Source organism: Neophocaena asiaeorientalis, unplaced genomic scaffold (assembly GCF_003031525.2).
Source record: "Neophocaena asiaeorientalis asiaeorientalis breed wild unplaced genomic scaffold, Neophocaena_asiaeorientalis_V1.1 scaffold576, whole genome shotgun sequence".
NCBI lineage: Eukaryota > Metazoa > Chordata > Mammalia > Artiodactyla > Phocoenidae > Neophocaena > Neophocaena asiaeorientalis.
The window spans coordinates 461,788-482,753 of NW_020173973.1; the positions used below are offsets into that span (position 1 = coordinate 461,788).

General features: G+C 45.2%; 1 protein-coding gene across 2 annotated transcripts in view; it reads right to left on the reverse strand.

Annotated features, from left to right (window-relative positions):
- ESYT2 (extended synaptotagmin 2) overlaps positions 1-20,966 on the reverse strand; it is a 76,457-nt gene that overhangs the window by 33,405 nt on the left and 22,086 nt on the right. For both annotated transcript variants that reach the window (XM_024753177.1, XM_024753176.1), the window contains exons 2-7: positions 15,981-16,022; positions 15,001-15,135; positions 12,554-12,630; positions 8,530-8,602; positions 8,192-8,281; positions 1,557-1,612 (exon numbers count right to left, since the gene is read on the reverse strand). In XM_024753177.1, the coding sequence (XP_024608945.1) occupies positions 1,557-1,612; positions 8,192-8,281; positions 8,530-8,602; positions 12,554-12,630; positions 15,001-15,123 (419 nt within the window). In that variant the 5' untranslated portion in view covers positions 15,124-15,135; positions 15,981-16,022. The remainder of the gene's footprint in view (positions 1-1,556; positions 1,613-8,191; positions 8,282-8,529; positions 8,603-12,553; positions 12,631-15,000; positions 15,136-15,980; positions 16,023-20,966) is intronic.

Consider the following 20,966-nt stretch of genomic DNA (forward strand, 5'->3'; position numbering starts at 1 on the left):
GCCCACCCCCCTTCACTGGCGCTTCTTCAAGCACTTCTCTGCCTCCTCTCAGCGTGGGCACGAGGCCCAACCTGATCCTCAGAACCAGGAGGGTCTGTCCAAGGACAGGCAGACAAACAGAAGTCAACCTTAGAACTTTTGCTGGAACTCGTGGGAAAAGGTTCTTTTTCCAACTGAGGTTGCTGAGCGTGTAGAATAGAAGCTAGAAGCTGTTACTTCACAGCAAGAGTCTGCCTGGCAACAAAGCCACACACAGAAAAGCAGAGTCAGGAGCCGTCCTGTGGACGCCAGCACCTGGCTGTGCCTGGCTACCCAACAGGGCCACAGGCCTCTCGGCGACACCAGCCAAGGGTGCAGGCTCCACTCTGCTCATGGCCACGGCTGGCACTCACAGCAGGCACTCCGTACCCATCTGTCGGATGAGTGAATAGACTGTCTCTAAAAAACAGTATTTGTTTACTCAATTATTTACTCACTTAATGAAGACCAGGTAAGTTGGGTTTGTTGTTGCAAGCAAGAATCCTAATCAACACTTTAACAAAACTCTAAAAGTTTTCCTTTCATTCCAAAAATCTTTTAAAGATAACAGTATTTTTCTATCTCCAATAAACCACAGCACCTAAAAAAGACTTTTATTGTTATGACTATGCCTCAGTGTAGCCTTAATTTTTCCCTTATAATGAAACAAAATAAAATTCTTTCTAATGGCCATCTCAAGGGCATAAACAAATACACGGGAAGAGAAAAAAACAGGTTGAAACCAAGGTTTTCGTATTTCAATTTTTAAGCTATTTTAGGGGGAAAAACCCCCCACAGATTAGCGGTGTCCACTAGAAACATATGTAACCTTAACCAACAAGCAACACACTTTAACCTTCAAATGCAACAGTGAAACCAGCAGAAGCAGGCTTGGTGGCTGCAGCCTCAGACCTTCCTGCTCAGAGGTGGCTAACAGGTCTGCTGCCACCGCCTTCCACCTTGGAGGACAGATGGACTCTGTGACGCGACTGGGAAGCATCACTTCTCTCACAGGCGGGACAAGCCCCGAAGGGCTTCACATGCTCGTGGTGGAAGGTTGCCTCGTGTTTCAGACACTAGGGTACACTGAACAATGAGGGTCTCCCAGCCACACGATGCAGCTCCCAGGTCCAGGGCTGACACCTACCCCTCCGGGGAGGCACGGGTCAAGGCACATAACGCAGAAAGGGAAGGCGCAGCACAGCTCGAAAAGATTCCAGAAAGGGCTACTTTTGAAACATCTAAGTTTGGAAACTTTTTAAAGTTCTCTTTAATCTTCTGGGATATTAAAACACCAAAACTGGAAAGACATCTCGTGACTAATGAAAAGGCTTCATCTAGTCCTAACAGGGCTCTCATGCAGCTCTGACCCAGAGCCTCAGACGGGGCGACAACACCAGAGCCCAAGAGAGCCCGCCCACAAAGCATGGACCATGCTCGGAAGACACAGTTCTCAAACATCTGTGTCGTCTTCGCGACACTGGAAACGCACACGACACCACCAGCAAGCTACCCACAGGACGTGACAGAGTACTTACTTCAATCCGGGGATATCGAGAAGATTAGTCAGTCCTGTCCAATTAATTTCTAAAAGCTGTTTTAAAGAAAGGGCAAAAATATTAAGTATGCAAATTATTTCCAATTATCATATCAAATCATGCAGGTTTGTTTCTTTATAAATGAAATGGGTTTGGTACATAATACTGTCCTATATCTTGTTTTTCACTTTGTAAAACATCAAGGCCGTTGTCCCTTGTTGGTATAGATACCTTGCCTGTTCTTGTTTTGTTCTTTTGATGTCATAATTTACTCCAGTAAAATCATAATTATTTATATACCCATCCTCCTATTGACAAGCACTTAGAATATTTACAATTTCTCTTTTATTGTAAGTAATGAATCAGTGAATATCTTTGTACACACGTGTTGTTACATACACATGGAGACTAGCATTCAAAGAGTCGAAATTCTGGTCAAAGATACATGTTCATTTTTTATGTTGATAGATGCTACATAATTGCCCTAATATTGTACAAACTTACATTCCCATCAAAACTGTGTAAAATGTCCTTTCTTTACACCCTATTAAAAATATTTTACACCTATATTAAAAATCAGTCTATCCAGCAGTTAAAGAATGGTACTTTATCACTGCTTCAGTCTGCATATTCCTGTATTAGTGGGACGCGTTCCATTCATTCATTCAACATCTGTATTTTATTGCTCATTTTTCTAGTGGGTATTTATCTTAGAATAATTCCTATATAGTTGGCTAAGATTCTATTAAACGGATGTGGACAGGTAAAAAGTACTGACTGGAAACACTGCTTTTCCTGTCAAGATGGATACTGCACATAATGAAATTACTTGTGCTTTATATTGTAGAAGATGCTAAGTGAAACTGTATGACCTCTATTACCCATATAGCTGGAGTGACAAAGCTGGGGAGTAAGTGATTATAAATATGAACTGGAAGGGTCAAGATTCTTTCGGACAGAGCAAAACTCAAAAGCAACAACTTTAATAAAGTCCTGAAACACTAACCTCCCTAGAACTCCCTAGAGCACCCTGACTATGATCTCTAAACGCATTTTCCACTAAAAGGAACAGGGGATTTTGAAGAAATGGCTGATTCCAGGACTGGGACAAAAACTGTTAACGTGAGCCTGGGGCATCCTGCTGAATCAGGAGTAAAGAAGCACTCAAAGGCCCTCCCAAAGGGCGGTCACCTGGAAGGGAATATAACCAGATTACAAACTCTCAGGTGACAGAGGGCCTACTTGCAGGACCCTGGTCAAAATGATAAGATATACCTGAATGCTACCCAAATTCTGAGAAACAAAATGCCTGGGAGGCAGGGGCAGAATTCATGGAAGGACAGACTCAGGTGAGTTTGAAAAGAAGAGATCTGAATGCAAGAAAGAAGGCCCCAGGGGAAGGGCCTCCACATTCAAGGCCCTGAAGGGGGAGCTGGCCTGTCCATGAACACAGGGAGGCCAGGGGACAGAAGAGCCAAGCTGAGGGGGTGGGAGAGGAGTGTGAGTGACCGTGTGTGGGAGGACGAGAGTGAGTGTGTGACCAGGTGGACAGGTGTGAGGGCGGGGGCACAGAGGGGAGCCACCGGGAGGGGCAGATCCAGGCAGCGCTTTGGGAAAGCAACTAAAATTAGTGCCTCCCCCACCAAGTCTGGATGACTGGGATCTCCTTTCAGGAAACTGAAGAATCAGTGAGACGTGCTTCCAAAGGACAGGAAATCAGCTCTTTGGGCTGCCAAGGAACAGTGAGTAAGGTGGCCACGTTGCAACTGGAACCCCACCAGCGCAGCATGTGTTCACGAGAACCTCAGCCAGCTGCCCTCTGCCCTCCGTGCCATCTGAGGGTTGCAGAAGAGTCGGCAACAGCCACTGCTCATTTCAGCACTGACGACACGCCAGGCGTCCTACACGGGAAGTCTGTTAAAAACGGACTGGTGGAGACTTCCCTGGTGGTCCAGTGGTTAAGAATCCGTCTTCCAGTGCAGGGGACGCGGGTTCGATCCCTGGCCAGGGAGCTAAGATCCCACATGCAGCGGAGCAACTAAGCCTGCGCACCACAACTACTGAGCACGCGCGGCACAAGGAAGAGCCTGCGTACCGCAACTAAGACCAGATGCAGCCAAAAAGAAAATAAATATTTAAAAACAAAACAAAACAGACTGGTGGCTCCGCCCTTCTCCAGAGTTTCTGAATTTTCTCATTTGGGCTGATGGTAAAGGTCACGAATATTTTTCTTATGTCTTAAAGCTCCTAGGACTTCCAGCTTTCACTTGGGATGTAGAAAACTGGGAAGAGCATCACTCCTGGATGCATGGAGAGCTGAGGCGACAGGGCCATCCCACGGCAGGAGAGCCAGAGTAAACCCTGTGAAATCCACAGAAATAGGGTGGGCCCGGGAGAGCACAGCTGCTGCAGGAAAGGCAGAAGCCCTGCCTTCGAGAGGCGAGGGCCCACAGCCACTCAGAGGACAGGAACAGAATTCACCCTCTATGCCTTGACCACAGAGATCCAGTATTGCTGGGGGCGGGTGTGACACTCTCTCCTGCACAAGACCCTCCAAAGACAGAGTCACAGGGAGGGGGCAGGGCCACTGAAAGAGCACCGCAACAATGGTGGTGGGGTAAGACGCTCCAAAATGATGAAAGATATCAAACCCCAGATGCAAGAAATGCAGAGAACACCTGGCGGGATAAACAGCCGCAAACTCCCCAGTGGCTTAATGTGTGGCCTAAGACTGGGCCTCTTCCGTCCAGTGGGCTCCATGGACCTGCCAGCCCAGCCCTGCCTCGCCCCTCATGGCCGCCTCCCATGCGGGGCTGCAGGAATCGGTTTCGGGAAGCCTCATTCGAATGCTGCAACCTTCCTATTCCTGGTCTCGGGGTTAAGGGTCTGTAGCTGATGCAGCTGGAATAGGGCAGGCAAGGACGAAGGGAAGACCAGGAGGCTCACTCCTGGGGGCACCGGCAGCCAGTGTTTCTGGCCTGTGGCCTGAAGGACCAGAGGAGGCTGGTCTCAGGGTGAGAGAAGAACGAAGCTGAGGCAGAACAGGCACAAGAGACAGTGGCCACGGCGTCCACATTCCGTCCTGTTCCTGACTCCCAACTGCAGCCCCTGCATGGGTTTCATAAGACATCGATATATGCTCATTTTGTTTTTCAATAAAGCCTCCCCTTCTCCCCCTTCCTTTGCTTAAGGTACCTCAATTGCTGGAGTCCTAGCTAGTAGGATTCAATTTCTTTTCACAATCACACTAAAAGGAAGATGTTATTTACATTTTATAGATGAAGAAACTCAATCTGTGGACCAAAGCCTCAGCAGGCATGTCCTTTGCTAGCTGGGAGGACCCCTTTAGGATAAACACATTCAGAGTGAGCCCCAGACCATCTCCTGGAGAAGTTCTAGAAAGGACCTCCTGACTCAGTCTACTCTAATCCATACTCCTGAGACAAACCTAAAAATGACCTCAGGATTGTGAAACACCCTTAAGAGTGTATGCCAGAGGCAATCCCAACAACTGTCAAGTTAGCATGAGTAGGTGGCCGCCACTTCCCTGGGATACGTCCAAGGGCAGAGAGTAGGTCACGCCCTGGCTCGTACCAGAACCTTAACCCAAGCTTCTGTGCTTACCAGTGCTCGGCCTCTGCTGCCAGGACCCCACCAGAATGCTAACCCTACGTATAGGAAAATATTTAATTTCTGAAACATCTGAAGACTCACTATGTGCCAGGTGCTATACCAAGCGTTTTACATTTAATCGTCACCTCTAATCTTTTGAGGGAGGTATAAGTGTACTCCCCATGTTGCCGACGGGGAGACTGAGGCTTACAGAAATTAAATACAGTTGGGCCTCCGTATCTGAGGGTTCCCGTTCCGCCTCCTCAGATTCAACCAAATACGGATCAAAAGTATTCAGAAAGAAAAAATTCCAGAAGTTCCAAAAAGCAAAGCTTGAATCTGCTGCACTAGGGCAACTATTTACATTGGACTTTCAACTATTTACACAGAATTTACACCGTACTAGGTGTTATAAGTGATCTAGAGATGATTTAAAGGATACGAGAGGATGTGCGTAGGTTATGTACAAATGCTACGCCATTTAATAAGGAACTTGAGCACCCACGGATTTCGGTCCATGGGAGTCCAGGAACCAATCCCCTGTGGATACTGGGAGAAGATGGTAGTTTGCTCAAAGCATGCAGTTCAAAGGAGAGAAAGAACCAGGAGCAGAAAGTGAGGCTGTGTGGCGCTCACATCTGTCACTTAACCTGAAATAAGGTGACAGTACATCCGCCCTGCCCCCACTGTGCACGAAGTCAGCACTGCAGACACCTGTGGTTATTTTTTTAAAAACAAGTAGCACATTATCAGAACTAATCTAAACAAATCAACGAGCAAAAAAACATGCGAAAGTTTCATATTCTTCTGAAGGTTGCCATGCTTCTAAATCATCTGAATAGTCAAACCCTCAAATCTTTCTGTTTTTCACTGGGGTGAGGAAGGACTTGGCAGCCAGCAGGGAATTCTGCTCTTACATTTTCCAGATGAAAGCAACTGAAAAAGTCCCTTTTCTCTGAAGCCTGTGCTTGGTGACTGTAATTCACCATATAAGGATACAAGTGATCCTCAACCTTTCACAGCCTCATCCTGCATTTCTGAGTACTAAAATTTCATTTGGAAATTAATATTATAATGTTATTTTTATTTTATTTTTTACTTTTTGGCTGCACGGCTTGTGGGATCCTAGTTCCCTGACCAGGGACTGAACCTGGGTCCTGCAGTGGAAGCACAGAGTCTGAACCACTGGACCACCAGGGAAGTCCCTACAATGTTATTTTTAAACTAAGTATACCTAAGAAAGATCCAATGAAGAATATTACAAAGTTTTGAGGAAGATTTAAAGATTTGGATTTTGTTACATTCTGAGCTGAATAAAGAACTCTTTCTTTAAATTGTTAAAAATTCCCTGCAAACTAAAAATACTTATCAACTTGCTAAGGATTAGTTTTTTATATTCATTAATGAAGGAATTTTTTAAAACGTACTGTCTTTTCAATAACTTGTATGTGGGGGGAAAAAAACCCATGAATGTTGAATCTTTTACGGATTTCTTCATTTCTCAAAATTTTAATAAATTAAAATTTAACACAGATGTTCCTTAATAGCTTTTGAATTTTACCATGCTTTGTGTCATTAAGATACGTTCAAAATAAGCCAATTATTTAAGCAATAAAAAGCAAATGAGAATAATAATTTTAGTGGTAACAAAAAGTGATGACACTTACTTCTTATGTTTTTATGCAGAAAAGCACCACTTGTTTGGTCTAGATAAACTTGTATTTTAAAAACCAGCAACAATAACTTGTATTAAGTTATTTGAATCAAATTATACAAATGAATATCCCCATTTTACACTACACATGATGTTAATGACACCTCCAGAAAGGACTCATTGCAGGTTACAAAAATGGCACACCGTGAAGAGGTATCTGAGAAACAGATCCATTCATTCATCAGACATTTACTGAACTGTATGGAGACAGATATGGCTGTGGCTTCCAAAGATTAAGAAGTGTGCTGCGAGGCACAGGGACAAGGAGGGAACCTGGCTGCCCATGTCCTGGGAAGGGCAGCATTCTGGGAGAGGAGAGAGAGAGAGAAGGAGGGAGGTGGAAGGGGCGATGGGGGAGGGGTGGGGGTGGTACTACCACTGCACTGGACAGATGACCGTCTGCGAGTGACAGCCGGCCCCTGGCGGGTCAGTCTGCCGGGGCAAGACCCCTAGCAGTGAAGTCCACTGAGGACAGAGCCAAGGCAGAAAGCCAAGCAGAGGCTGCAGAAGCCCAGATGAGGAGCCTTGTAGGAATGGAGCCACCCAGGTGAGGATGGACAGTCTCAGTAAGGGGAGGGGCCTCGGCGAGGAGATAGGGTCTCAGTGAGGGAGAGTCTAGGTAGGTGACATGTTTGTTGTCTTACTTTTGTGGCTAATAATGAGTAATAAGTATTGACGACTTATAACAAAAATGGAATGTGAAATAATAATATCATGGTTTATCCAAGTGTTAAAATATAATTTAGTTAAAATTAATCTTTGTGACTCTTAAAAACACAGCATACTGTGTGCTTCATTCAACACACCCCAAGAGGCAGGCAATGGCGGGGTGGGGGACGGCTGCAGGGAGACTTAGGGTGGGTATGAGGATAGCAACTCTGCCAGACCAGGGCAGGTCCAGGTGCAGATCCCCAGACTTACTAGTTTTGTGACTTGGACAAATCAGACTCTCAGGTCCTGGTCAGCAAAAGTATTTAGTGTTAGTTATTTAACTACAGAGCTATGAGGATTGAATGAGTAAATATATATCATACTCAGTGATAGGTACTGAATGTTAGTTACAACCTATACTTTCTAAGGTCTGCTTTCAAATTTTCTGCAGCTAACATTTTTATAATGAGGAAAAAAGTTGTCCATCAAGAGATGTGAAGCCCTCTTTTAAGGCACAAAGAGATGAAAGCACGCAGGATTCATGCATCAAAGGGAATAAAGTGAGTTAAGCTCTTTTTCTCCACTCTGTCTATTCTTCGATATGTACACATTCTTGTCAGTGAATGGCAAGAAAAGAATGAAATAAACATTGACTTACTGGCTTCCTAAGGAAGAAGATAGACAAAGCTCCCACTAAGGGCATGTCTCCAATCAGTGGTTCCAGGATCACCCGCATTGTACCATGAATCTAAATTCAAATGGGAAACAGAAACGTTAACAGAAAACAATTCCACAGGCCATTACAGACGCAAGAAGGAGGATGCAGGATCCTCTCAGTGATTCCTGAGCATCTGACTTCAGGTTTCTCTCAAGGTATAACCTATAAACAAAAACTTAACTTCAAAGGAATTCTGAGTTAATAAAAACTTCATGGTTTTCTTTCTGAATAAAGCACAGAGAATTTGAGAAGACTATGAAACTTAAAAAAAACCTTACCTGTATACTTTGCACACCAGCTCTACAAAAATATCGCTTGATCTCCAAATCAATCTCACAATTTCCTACAAAACTAGCAAAGAAAAAGTTCTGTATTACATTCTCTTAATCACCACAGACCTGCAAGCTATATAATCTGAATACAATGATAGTAAAGCAGCCAGAACTAGACTGTAGGCAAAGCTGTAACCTGCAGCCTGGCCGTGCCAGAGTGTTCTAGTGCCTGCGTTGGAGCGGTCACTGACACCAGTCAGGACCACCGCATGGGTGGCGAGGCAGGCAGCCTGGCCAGAGGCCTTGGTATAAATGTCACTTCTCGAAGTGCAGCTTCTGGAGCAGTCTCTTGACGGAGCGTAGTTTTCATTTGTTTTATAAACAACTATGCTTGTTTAAAACATAAAAAATGCTGAGATTATGTTTCACCACAAATAAACGCTGCGCCCAAACTCCCCGTACTGAGGAAATTAGCAGTGCTCAGGGCCCTCTGATGTCAAAGGTTAAAGACATTACATCCATCTGAGGTATCAATTTTACTCAACGATTAAGTCTTTTCAATCATTAATGTGAAACAAACATGAATACAGCATGATGCTGAATGTAAGGCTTGCACCCATCTTTAGTGTGAACATGGCACGTCCACTACATTTTGCGTGGGATCCGTATGATTTGACTCCCACCCTTGACTCTTGGACTCTTGACTCCGGCGTGGGAGCGTCGGGGGGGGGCAATTTGATAATCATGAGAGAGACTGTCCAAGCACATGAGCAAAATAGTGACAGAAGGCATCTGGGATAAAAGTCTTCCAATATTCACAGTTCTGATGTAAAAGTCAATACCTGTAGGTTCTTTTGGTGAAGGGGGGACGTACAGTCAAGCACACATTTTGGCAGAAAGTTGCTGCTAGCCACGAGGGGCAGACATCTGAGTTAATGACAGCAGTGCTTTTCTAGCTATGAGAAGATGCAAGAAATTGGGCTCATAACATCGTCTCCTGAATATATCTATCTGAAGACCTGTTCTGCCAGTTTTCCCAGAGCACAGAGGGCCTCATTTCTGATCTCAGCCCTGAACTCCTTTCAGGGTGTGTGGAAGGTCAGCAACTGCAGTGGCTGGCGGCCTCACCCTTGTAGAGGCAGATGGTGAGTGACAGGTTTTCGCCCACACACACCAAGACTTGATCACTTGTTTCCTCATAGCTCTCAATTACTCCTTCCCCAGCTCCATGGCCAGTAACCTAGTTACGGTCCTTATCTGGAACACAGGAAAAAGCAGAATGCAGACTTTTTAGAGACATAAATATCTGAGCTGCATAACTTGCGTATGCCATCATGTCTGCTGAAACCACAAAATCCAGGCTGCATCTTCAAAATGGCGTCCGGTAGCAGATTCACTCCGATGTTTATTTAATGAATGTGTATGAAGTGCTCCCTCAGCGCTGGAACAAGAGAACAAGGCTCCCACGCTCCTGAAGCTCACCCTCGGCCTAGTGGACAGCCCGCCCAGGGTGCGGCTGACCCGAAGACACACGCGGGGCTTCCTCTCCTACTGCACTGACAGCAGCAGCGTTTGCAGTAGTTCCCAATATGTTAAAGACGCAGAGTTTTCCGTATCACATCATCACAACATTCTATGCTCCCTTCTAGAATAAAGGTAATTGGTACTGACTGTTCATTTACTATATTAATATACTTCAGAAACTCAAAGATGACATGATAAAATAAAACGATCCTTAGCCGAAACAACAAACCAAGCCCTGCGGAGCCATGTGTCAGTCAGCAGCTCAGCAGCGGCCTGCACACAGCTGGGCTGGGGCCTCAGGGAAAGCCGGAATCTTGGCAGTCACTAAGACACCAAAAAAGAAAAAGAAAAAAACGCCCACGAACAGTGAAGACAAGAGCCAGAGAAAACCTCTCTACCATGCAGGCAAGGCACCTGGCAGACCCCTAAGTAATTTTTTTCCCAATTATTCTTTATTGTGGTAAAATATACATAAAATGACCACCTCAACCATTTTTAAGTGCGCGTCTCAGTGGCATTAAGCACATTCAGATGATTGCGCAACCATCACCACCATCATCACTTCCAGATCTCTCTGCATCTTGCAAAACTGAAATTCTATACCCGTTAAACAGCAACTTCTGATCCTGCCTCCCCCAGCCCCCTGCAGCCTTCATCCTACTTTCTGTCTCTGTGAATCTGACTCCTCTGGGGGCCTCACATGAATGGAATCAGACAGGATTTGTCTTTTCGTGACTATCCTATTTCATTTAGCATAATGTCCTCAAGGTTCATCCCTGTTGTAGCAGGATGGACACTACACACTGCAGGATTTCCTTCTTTATAAAGGCTGAATGATACTCCACTGTATGTACATAACACACCTTGCTTACCCATTCAACAGTCAATGAACACCTGGGTTGCTTCCATGTTTTAGCTGCTATGAACACAAGTGCACAAATACCTCTTTGAGACCTTGTTTTCAATTATTTTGGGTATGTACCCAGAAATGGAAGTGCTGGGTCATACAGTAATTGTTTAATTTTTTGAGGAACAACTATTCTGTTTCCATAGCAACTGTACCTTTTACATTCCCGCCATCAGTGCACAGGGGTTCCAATTTCTGCACATCCTCACTAATCTGTTTTCTGATAGGTGCCATCCTGATGGGTGTGAGGCAGTATCTCACTGTAGTCTGGATTTGCTTCTCCCTGATTAACAGTGATGTTGAGCACCCTTTCGTGTGCCTGTGTCCACTTGTGTATCTTCTTTGCAGAAATGTCTATTCAAGTCCTTTGTTCATTTCTGAATCAGGTTATTTGTTTTTTTGTTGCTGTTGAGTTGTAGGAGTTCCTTATACATTCTGGATCTCAATCCCTTATCAGATATATGATTATATGGATTACACTGCTTCTACAGATTGCTTTTAGTGTTGACTTTTAACAATGTTAAGTCTTCCAAACCACAAACATGGGATGTATCCCTATGTATTTATGTCTTCTTTAATTTCTTACAGCAATGTTCTGTAGTTTTCATTGTACAAGTCTTCCACCTCCTTGGTTAAGTTAATTTCTAAGTATTTTATTCTTTCTGTTTCTATTGTAAATGAAATTGTTTTCTTAATTTCCTTTTTGGATTGCTCGTTGTTAGCATACAGAATGCAACTGATTTTTTTTTTTTGCATTGATTTTGTATCCTTCTACTTTGCTAAATTCATTTACTAGTTCTAAAAGCTTTTTTTTTGTGGAATCTTTCAGGTTTTCTACATAGATCATATTACCTGTGTACAAAGATAATTTTACTTTCTCCTTTCCAACTTGTATGCCATTCACTTCGTTTTCTTCATACCTAATTGCTCTAAAAGAACTTCCAGTACCATGTTAAACAGTAGTGGTGAAAGCAGGCATCCCTGTCTTGTTCCTGATCTCAGAGGAAAAGGTTTGTCTTTCACCACTGAGCATGCCGCTTGCTGGGAATATATGCCTTTTATTATGCTGAAGTAGTTTCTGTTTCTTGTTTAAGTGTTTTTATCATGAAAGTGTGTTGAATTTCACCAAATGCTTTTTCTGCATCAACTGAGATAATCGTGCAGGGGTTTTTTTTTCCCCCTTCATTCTGTTAATGTGGGGCATTACACTGATCACTTTTCTTTGTTGAACCATCCTTGCATCCCAGGAATAAATCCCACTTGGTCACGGTGTATAATCCTTTTACTGTGTTGCTGAATTCAGTTTGCTAGCACTTTCCTGAGGTTTGTGGCATCAATGTTCACAAGGGATATGGGTCTGTCGTTTTCTTTTCTTGTAGTGCCTTTACTTTCTTTTATTTAACATGTTTTATGAATGATAGCAATTATCTAGGCTGCCAGGAACTAAAACCAGAAAGTAAATAAATTTAGGTCTTCAACAAGAAGTTAGTCCAATTCCATCAAACAGCAGGTAAGAAATGTGCTCATTATAACCTCCACCTTATGGGTACAGCTAAGTGACATCACACATCATTAACTATGACATAAATACAAACTTACCTAATCTGAAGGTCCAAAATAATTTGCCTTTTGTCCACATTTTCAGTATACACCTTAACACCATTGATCCTGAGGGGCTGAAACAAGAACTGGCTTACTTAAAACGTAGGAAGGGTGAAAGAAAAACCAAGCCCTGTGACGTAGCAGAGCTGAGACAACGAGCTTCAGCATCAGGCCACAGGAGTGAAAGCTCCTCTGCTTTGCAATGTACTAGCTGTTTCACCTCCAGCAAGTTGTTAAACCTCTGTCCCTCAGCGCCCTCATCTGTAAAACATGGTCGGGAGGGCAGCTCCACATGGGCAATAGCGAGGCTACAGGACACAGGACCATGCGGGTCGAGAAGCACGGCCTGGCACAGCAGGTGCTCAGAGGCCACAGACACAGCTCCGCTATGACCCTGTTTCGCTCCTTCCCAGGAGCCTTGGGCTCCAGATGACTTTGACCTTTTCCCTCTACTCCATCCTTACTAATTGTTTAAAATATAACTTCCTTTCATTTTTTCTTTATGTCATAATTTCTTTATGTCATAATTTTCCATTTCTTAAGATTTTAATAAAAATGGGGCTTTTGAGTGAATCAAAAATACTAGCTATATTTTCAACACCTAATACAACACCTAATACAGGCTACAAGGTCACAAACAAATGACTGTAAAAAGAAAAGGCAGACCTACAATAAATGCTATATTTCAACATCATTTCAAAACCTTTTTCCCATTAATTGATTTGAAACCCCTCCTAAGAAAGTTTTCAACATGACATTTGAGCATTAAAAACTCAAGCTGAAGAACTCCCAGACCTCTGGAGTCTTAGTGCTCACTCTGACAGTGAGTGTCCTGAAACCTTATTCCTCAACCAGCTGCAGGAGAAACTCTAAGTCTACACTTCCTACCGTCCCAGGTCCCAGGCTTTTCTGCTCGGGTTCTCCTGCCCCTCTCTTCCTTCCCTTCAATCAAACAGCCCGGGTCCTGTGTGCCCAAAAGAGGTCCATGCAGCCACGGTGACGCCGAGCTCCCCGACTGAACCCGCACTACTCTCTGCAGTCCTGCCGTCTCCTTGACGATGATCTTACGTAGCATCAAACTGAAGCGCATGTGAACAGGGACGTAATTCTTCCTGAGACAAACCCAGCTGGAGCGAGAAATCCAGATCTGCGCAAGCATGAGCTTACCTAACTCTGGGAGACACAAACGCCAGCCAGAGGGAGACAGTGACTGTAGGGCCGGAGGAGAAGGGGCAGGCAGGGGAAGGACGCGCCTCAGAGACCTTACACGGCTGTCGAGGCCTAAGCTAGTCACCATCCGCCCTTCACAGTCACGTGCATTCTAGCTTGTAGCTGTGTCTTCCCACCTGTCATGATTGTTTGAGGTGACTGAGGTAAAGTGAAAATTAAAGGTAGTGTCCCATGGTGGTCCTGTGCTGGCCCGGTGTGCTCAAACAAAAGGATGCCCACACCCCGACTTGCAGCGTGTTGCAGACCTCACAGCCAAGCGGGCAAACGGCCTGCTCAACACAGCTTGGCAGGACACACACACCTGAGGCACCGCGGAAGAGAAGGAGCATTCTCTGCCCATAGAAAATAGGCCTTGATGGGGAAGGGTGACTGACAGCCTGGGGAGTGTGCGATGGGAACGTGTCTGGGGGCAGTGACATGGATGGGGGTCAGATGGTCCTCAGCCACATTCACTAACACCTCGACAGGCTGAAGCACAGACATCGGGACGCAGGGCGCGGTGAGAGTGGGTTGTCGGGCTCTGCCCTGGTGTGTGAGTTTAAAGGACTACTGAACTCCAAAACAATGTTACCTTGAAACTAATGCTATGTTATGTGTGAATTACACCTCAACAGAAAAAATATTACCTTCAACTGTTGCTAATTATTGTAAACACTGACTTAAAAACATAAAAAAGGAAACTTGCCTTTAATGGTGGTCTTGAGGCTTCCTAGCAGTGTTGGAATTAGTGACTTTCTTTTGTACATAATATGATTCCAGCAACAAAGCCTACCTTTCCCTTCCCCTGTGTCACTACCGCCACACCGCAAGCCCAGCACTGGAGCCTGAGCTGCTGCTGTAAACGCCGTGGTGGAGCGGGTGCCTCCAGCTTTTGTCAGTCTCGTCATCCTTAGTGAGTTTACACATCAAACTCCCTTTCCAGCAGGACAGATGGTAGAAAGCTGTACAAAGGAAATTCTAACAGAAGAACGTGGGGCAGAGACTCTCTGGGGCTGAGGGGACCTCCGACGGACCTGGACTGGCCAAGAGACCACAGTGGACGAACGAAGCGAGGCCCCAACAGAGGAGGAGAGGGCCCCATGGGAGGCAGACCTGGGGAAGGACCCGCATACACTGCCAACCTTCCGCAAAACAGCTTTCTCTAGAGACAGTCTCAGGTAGTTTACCATTCTTTTCAGTTGTGCACAGGTGAGAACACTTAAGAAGAAACAAACCTGCTGCCCCACGTCAACCCTCGTGAAGCTGAAGGTGCTGAGGTGGGTGTGTGCTCCCCGCACAGCTGGCTCTATGGTTTCTCGAAATAACTTCTCTATAAATTGGCAAATGAAAGGCCACATGTGTTTTACAGTCTGAAAAGGAGAAAGAGCTCAGGTTAAACAAGATGGTATAGTACTTAAATCATCATGGAAAATTATGCTCCTATAGTTTACCAGAATTTTTGAAAAGCAAAGGGGGGAGGCGTCCTTTTTGCTACGCACCTAAAATTTTTAAATGTATTACAACAGTAAACTACTGATTAACCAACCAATATGTTGCAGGAATTAGTTATTCTAGTTAAATATGCTGTTTAATCATATCAGCACATTTAATCATTGCTAAAAAGTCAGAAAATCCTGTGGTTTCAACTCCCTGCTAAAAAACTTTCTAAAACTGTATCGTTCTCAACATTAATGAGTTTTCTTTAAGGATGGACTAACTTCTAGTGATTACTTTTTGGGTAATCATTATTCACATTAGTTTTTACTATATAACTCCAAGGATATATAAAACATAGAGATAAAAGAGATCTACTTCAAAGTATAATGATCTAAAAACATAACCTTTAAAAAAAAGATTATTATCTACCACTAGATTTCTTGGGAGTTATTTCCCTCTTCACAATAATGTTCCAAAATTTTCGCTTATGACTATCATAGAAGAGACCTGAGCAGTAGCTGATCAGAAGAGAAGACACAGGGCCAAACACCCAACTATGAATATATCATTAACTTCCTCGTGTCAAAGAAACAGTCTGCACTGTTTAGAAAAGGAAAGTAATGTCTCAGTTATGACCGAGTTCTTCTGAGAGCAGAAGCCAACCCGCTAAGTCCAAATGCGTTCACATATTGTCAGCGTCCAAATCCCCAAATATGGAAATATGGCATGTCACCCTCTAATTCCCACTGATATCTGGTGTTCAGTGTTCTTCTCTTACCTTATTTAGCCATTCTGCTCTTTCAGTGTCTGGAAAATGAACCTAAGAGAAAAACATACACACGACTTACAATCTCCTGACAACTCTAAGTAAAACGCCACACAGGCCATTTAGTATTCTTCCTGTATATCTACTGTTTGTAAAATGCTGTTTAAGCCCGCCGCTGGGAAGCCCTACACAGAACCATGCGGCCCTGGCTCTCCACGCTCTAAGGACACTCTGAAGCCCTTGCCTACCTTGCCACTGGGCCGAGGGGCTCCTGGAGCGCACAGTCTCAAGCTCCTCCTTCGCCACCAGCATGGCCCCTGCCTGCAGCACCTAGGCTCAGAGCCTCAGAAGCCCACCTTTCCCTCCCCTTCTGGCCCAAAGGAGCCAGCACAAATCTTCCATGTTCGGCTCCTCTCCACACCGTCTCCCAGATGAGGATTAGAATTCTAATGGTTCTCCATGATGGGGCCTGTATACTGGAGAAAATAAGCACAGAGGGAGGAAAAAACCTACCTGGTGTTAAAACAACCCCTGCAGAAAAAGGCTAAAGCTGTTTTGGGCAGGGAGTTCTCCTCTGAGAAATGCTCCGTACTCCCCCACCCCTCGAAGAAAGAAGAACACGCTGGCCACACTAACATCCTGAAAACTGCAGTTCTGGCACAGCTGCACGATGCATCTCAGGCAGGTTTGTACCGGTGACTGGGACATGGTCTGGAACTGCCACACCTACCTTCCTAAGTAACACAGATACTGTAGCCAGTAAAAGACAAGCCCCACCCCATCCTCTGGCTGAGAGGAGCTGGTCAGGGAATATTACTGTGGGGTGGGGTGTCCCCAAGAAGATGCCTCTTTGAGGACCAACTCCACTCTCAGGCTTGGCCTCTAAGCACAAACCATGGAATGGGGCCGGAAGCAGCCAGGTCCAGGTTGGAGAGGCCACCGTCATCATGTCTGTTGTGGTCACACAGCTTCACGGAGAGGCCACAGCAGGTTCCACCTGCCCCACATCCACGTGCCTGAGCAGACCTACTCCTTTACGCTGCAGGATGTGAAGCTTTTAATTTGCTTGAACCCGAGGGTGGGCTAGCATGACAAATAAGTTTTTCTAAATTAAGTTAGTTTGAATCCATCCTGGGACAAAACCAAATGGATAGCAACCTTCCAGAATGAAGAAAAGGCTCAAGAGTTGAGAAAGATGACGCTCAAGAAGCAAAGGCTCAGGAAAGGACTGCTGGTGAAGCTTGCTCAGATCTGGAGGCTACGTCACTGCAGAGGTTTGACCGGAAGGGAACTGGACTGCACTTTCCCCCCAGAAGGCATTTGGGGCTGGGGGTGGGGAGAACTGGAGGGCTTACCAGACTAGCTGGGCTAGGCCACAAGAGGATTAGATCGTGGCATGAGGTGGCTGATGAGGGCAAGCTCTCTTCAAAGCCTTTCAGCTGAAAGGTTCAGAGGAGCAGAAGGTGAGGGAAGGCAGATGCCGAGGGATGGCCGACGGACAGACTGTAAATCTCCCTGAACTAGGTTTCTGGAAGATCAATGAGGGCAACATGACTAAGCTACCAACTATACTTGTGTAAAATAATACAAGTAACTACCATTTACTGAGTATGAGTGCTATCTACGCAGCAGGTTCTGTGCTGAGCTAGTCACGCACATAGTATCTGAGTTCATTCTTACAACAGATATACAAATTTGAACTATTACTATCCCATATCTGCAGGGCAGCTACTAGTGACAGAATGGGGATGAAAACCAGATTGGTCTGCTCATGTTTTTGGCCACTTCGCTACTAAGGGATGTGCAAAGTGCGTGGAGCTCGCCGAGCCCTCAGGAGGACACACTCGATCAGAGTAGAGCCTGAAACTCCGATTCCATGCCTTAAATGTACGAGGTCCTGAGTGTCAGCCAGAAGTAGAAAATTTTGTGTTTAATAGTGATTCGTCGAGTAACTCCAGAGGTTACACAAATCCTGAAACAGCCGATGGCAAAGTTCAGCAAACACAATAGCAGTTCACAATAAAACACTGTTACCAGACCCAGTGTTCCACCCAAGACTAAGAAGAGAGCGATTTAAGACTGGTTTCACTCAACATTCAAACTCCTTCCTAGGAAAGAGCTAGTATCCATCAACACGAATTAATAATTAAGTAGTAATGACAAAATTCCATGTGCATCCAACCACCCTGTGACCCAGCAATTCCATTTCTGAGAATCTCTTCTAGAAAGAAGATGCATGCACAGCACTGCCCGTGGCAGGAGCGGCCAGGACCGTGGGGTGGAACAGACGCTGCACCCACACTTGAAGTGCTGCGCAGCTACAGAAGTGGGGAGGGGCTCCACAACAGTGATTTCCACAATTGTTTGAATACTTGCTGTGGAATAACTCCCAGGATTTATTTTTTTTGTTTGTTTGTTTGTTTTTTGCGGTACGCGGGCCTCTCACTGTTGTGGCCTCTCCCGTTGCGGAGCACAGGCTCCGGACGCGCAGGCTCAGCGGCCATGGCTCACGGGCCCAGCCGCTCCGCGGCATGTGGGATCTTCCCGGACCAGGGCACGAACCCGTGTCCCCTGCATCGGCAGGCGGACTCTCAACCACTGCGCCACCAGGGAAGCCCCCAGGATTTATTTTTAAGTGAAAGTACGAATGGAGAAAAGCAGGTACAACTGCTACCATTCACCTCAGGGAGGGCGGGTATATTAAAAAAATTTTAATAAAAAATGAACAAAAACTTAAAACACTGTTGCCCGGGGAAGAAGGGGACAGGGTAGAAGAAAAAGCTCATGAGAAGAGCCCTAGGTTGAATCAAGCCCCCCAGCCCTGCCCAGTGCCCAGTGCAGCCCCACTGGAGGGGACCCCGCTCTGCTCCTGTTTGGGAACACACCCAGCCATCCTCACAGCCACCACCACGACCATGCAGACAGGTCTCGAGTTACACAACCATGGGCAGGGGCAGACCCTCACCTCCTGCCTCCAAGTCCAACTCTTAAAATCCTTGGCACACTTAAGTGGTTCCTTTCTAATCTTCCCAGCATCAGAGAATTCCTACTGATACCAAACGAGTGATTTAATTTACCAACTGAGCCCGTATTAGTCCCTCTCTCCTCCAGTCAGTATGTCGTACCAAATTCATGTGTGCAAATACCATCAAATGAACTTCTACTTTCAATTAAAGCATTACAAGAAACTACTATGTTTGGTAATAGAAAACATTGCCAGACTTTCCAATTAATGAAAATTTATTAATAGAGGCCATATATTCTTAAAAATACTGTTATGTTTATATGTGTGTATATAAACATATACTTTTATATAAGTTATACAAGTTTATAAACGTACAGAAAAAGTTTGCAAGAATACAAGGAGTGGGGGCTTCCCTGGTGGCGCAGTGGTTGAGAGTCCGCCTGCCGATGCAGGGGACACGGGTTCGTGCCCCGGTCCGGGAAGATCTCACATGCCGACAAGGGACACAGGTTTGAGCCCTGGTCTGGGAAGATCCCACATGCCACGGAGCAACTAAGCCTGTGGGCCACAACTACTGAGCCTGCGCTCTAGAGCCCGTGAGCCACAACTACTGAGCCCACGCGCCTAGAGCCCGTGCTCAGCAACGAGAAACCACCGCAACGGGAAGCCGGAGCACCACAACGAAGAGCAGACCCCGCTCGCTACAACTAGAGAAAGCCCACATGCAGCAACAAAGACCAAATGCAGCCAAAAATTAATTAATTTTTTAAAAATACAAGGAAGGGGCTTCCCTGGTGGCACAGTGGTTGAGAGTCCGCCTGCCGATGCAGGGGACACGGGTTCGTGCCCCGGTCCGGAAAGATCCCATATGCCGCAGAGCGGCTGGGCCCGTGAGCCATGGCCGCTGAGCCTGCGCGTCCAAAGCCTATGCTCTGCAACGGGAGAGGCCACAGCAGTGAGAGGCCCGTGTATCGCAAAAAAAAATAATAATAATACAAGGAGGGGAATGAGGCTTTTATATTTTCCTCTATTTCTATATGTTTGAATTACTTCTAAGAAGCATAAACTACTTTTCTAGTTATTTTTGTAATTTACAATTAAAACTAAGAATTTTCTAACACAGAAGTACTACTTTATACAATAAATGACTCTGAATTTATGTGACAATAGACTTTTCATAAACTACATTTTAATTATATTAGCGAGAATGATACTTAGAAACAAGACGCTCTTATAACTAATCTACTCCAAATCTGATTTGAAAAATTTTTTTTTCTGAATCATCAAGTTTTAAAGGTAAAGTACAACTATGTTGAAACAAACACTTTAACGACCAAAAACAATAATGACTCCTGTAAAAAATATTCCAAAATGAAATATTCACCTTCCCTAACAGTAGTTGATTTCTCTAAGTTCACCGGTATTTCTCAAGTTAGGTCTGCCAGTACACCAGCAATTCCTATTCATCCTGTCACACCTCAGGCAAGACACACACCAGTCCCACGAGTCACCTACATGTAATAACAGAGCTTCTCTACTCACCATCATGCACCAGGACAGAAATACAATTCGCCTGGTGTGAATTCTGATTCTGTTACTGCATTTTCGTCACTGTGCTTTAATCTATCGCAAATGTATAGATTGTTCTTTTTGAAAAACAGGCTGAAGAAGTCATTTTTCGAGCAGTTAGTTGGGTCTGGCTCTGTGCCCAAAGCCAGGGACATGACACGGAATTGGCCGTGGTCCTGTCCTTGGGAGGCTCATGCTGGCGGGTGGACGGGCGTGGAGAGGTATGACCGCCAGCCTAGGAAGAAAGAACAGTGCGGGCTGGGGAGGGTCTGATGCTGCCTCCAAGAGTCCACGAGAGACTCAGGAAGACTACGTGAGATGGGTTTGAAAGGGTTAGCTGGGGGTTGCCATGCAAAGAGAATACACTAAGCAGAAATAATGGTGCATGCAAGTTACTCTGGTTGGATTAAGAGAAGGGAGGAATGGTAGATGCTGAAGCTGAAAAATCAGGTCAAAACCAGCCT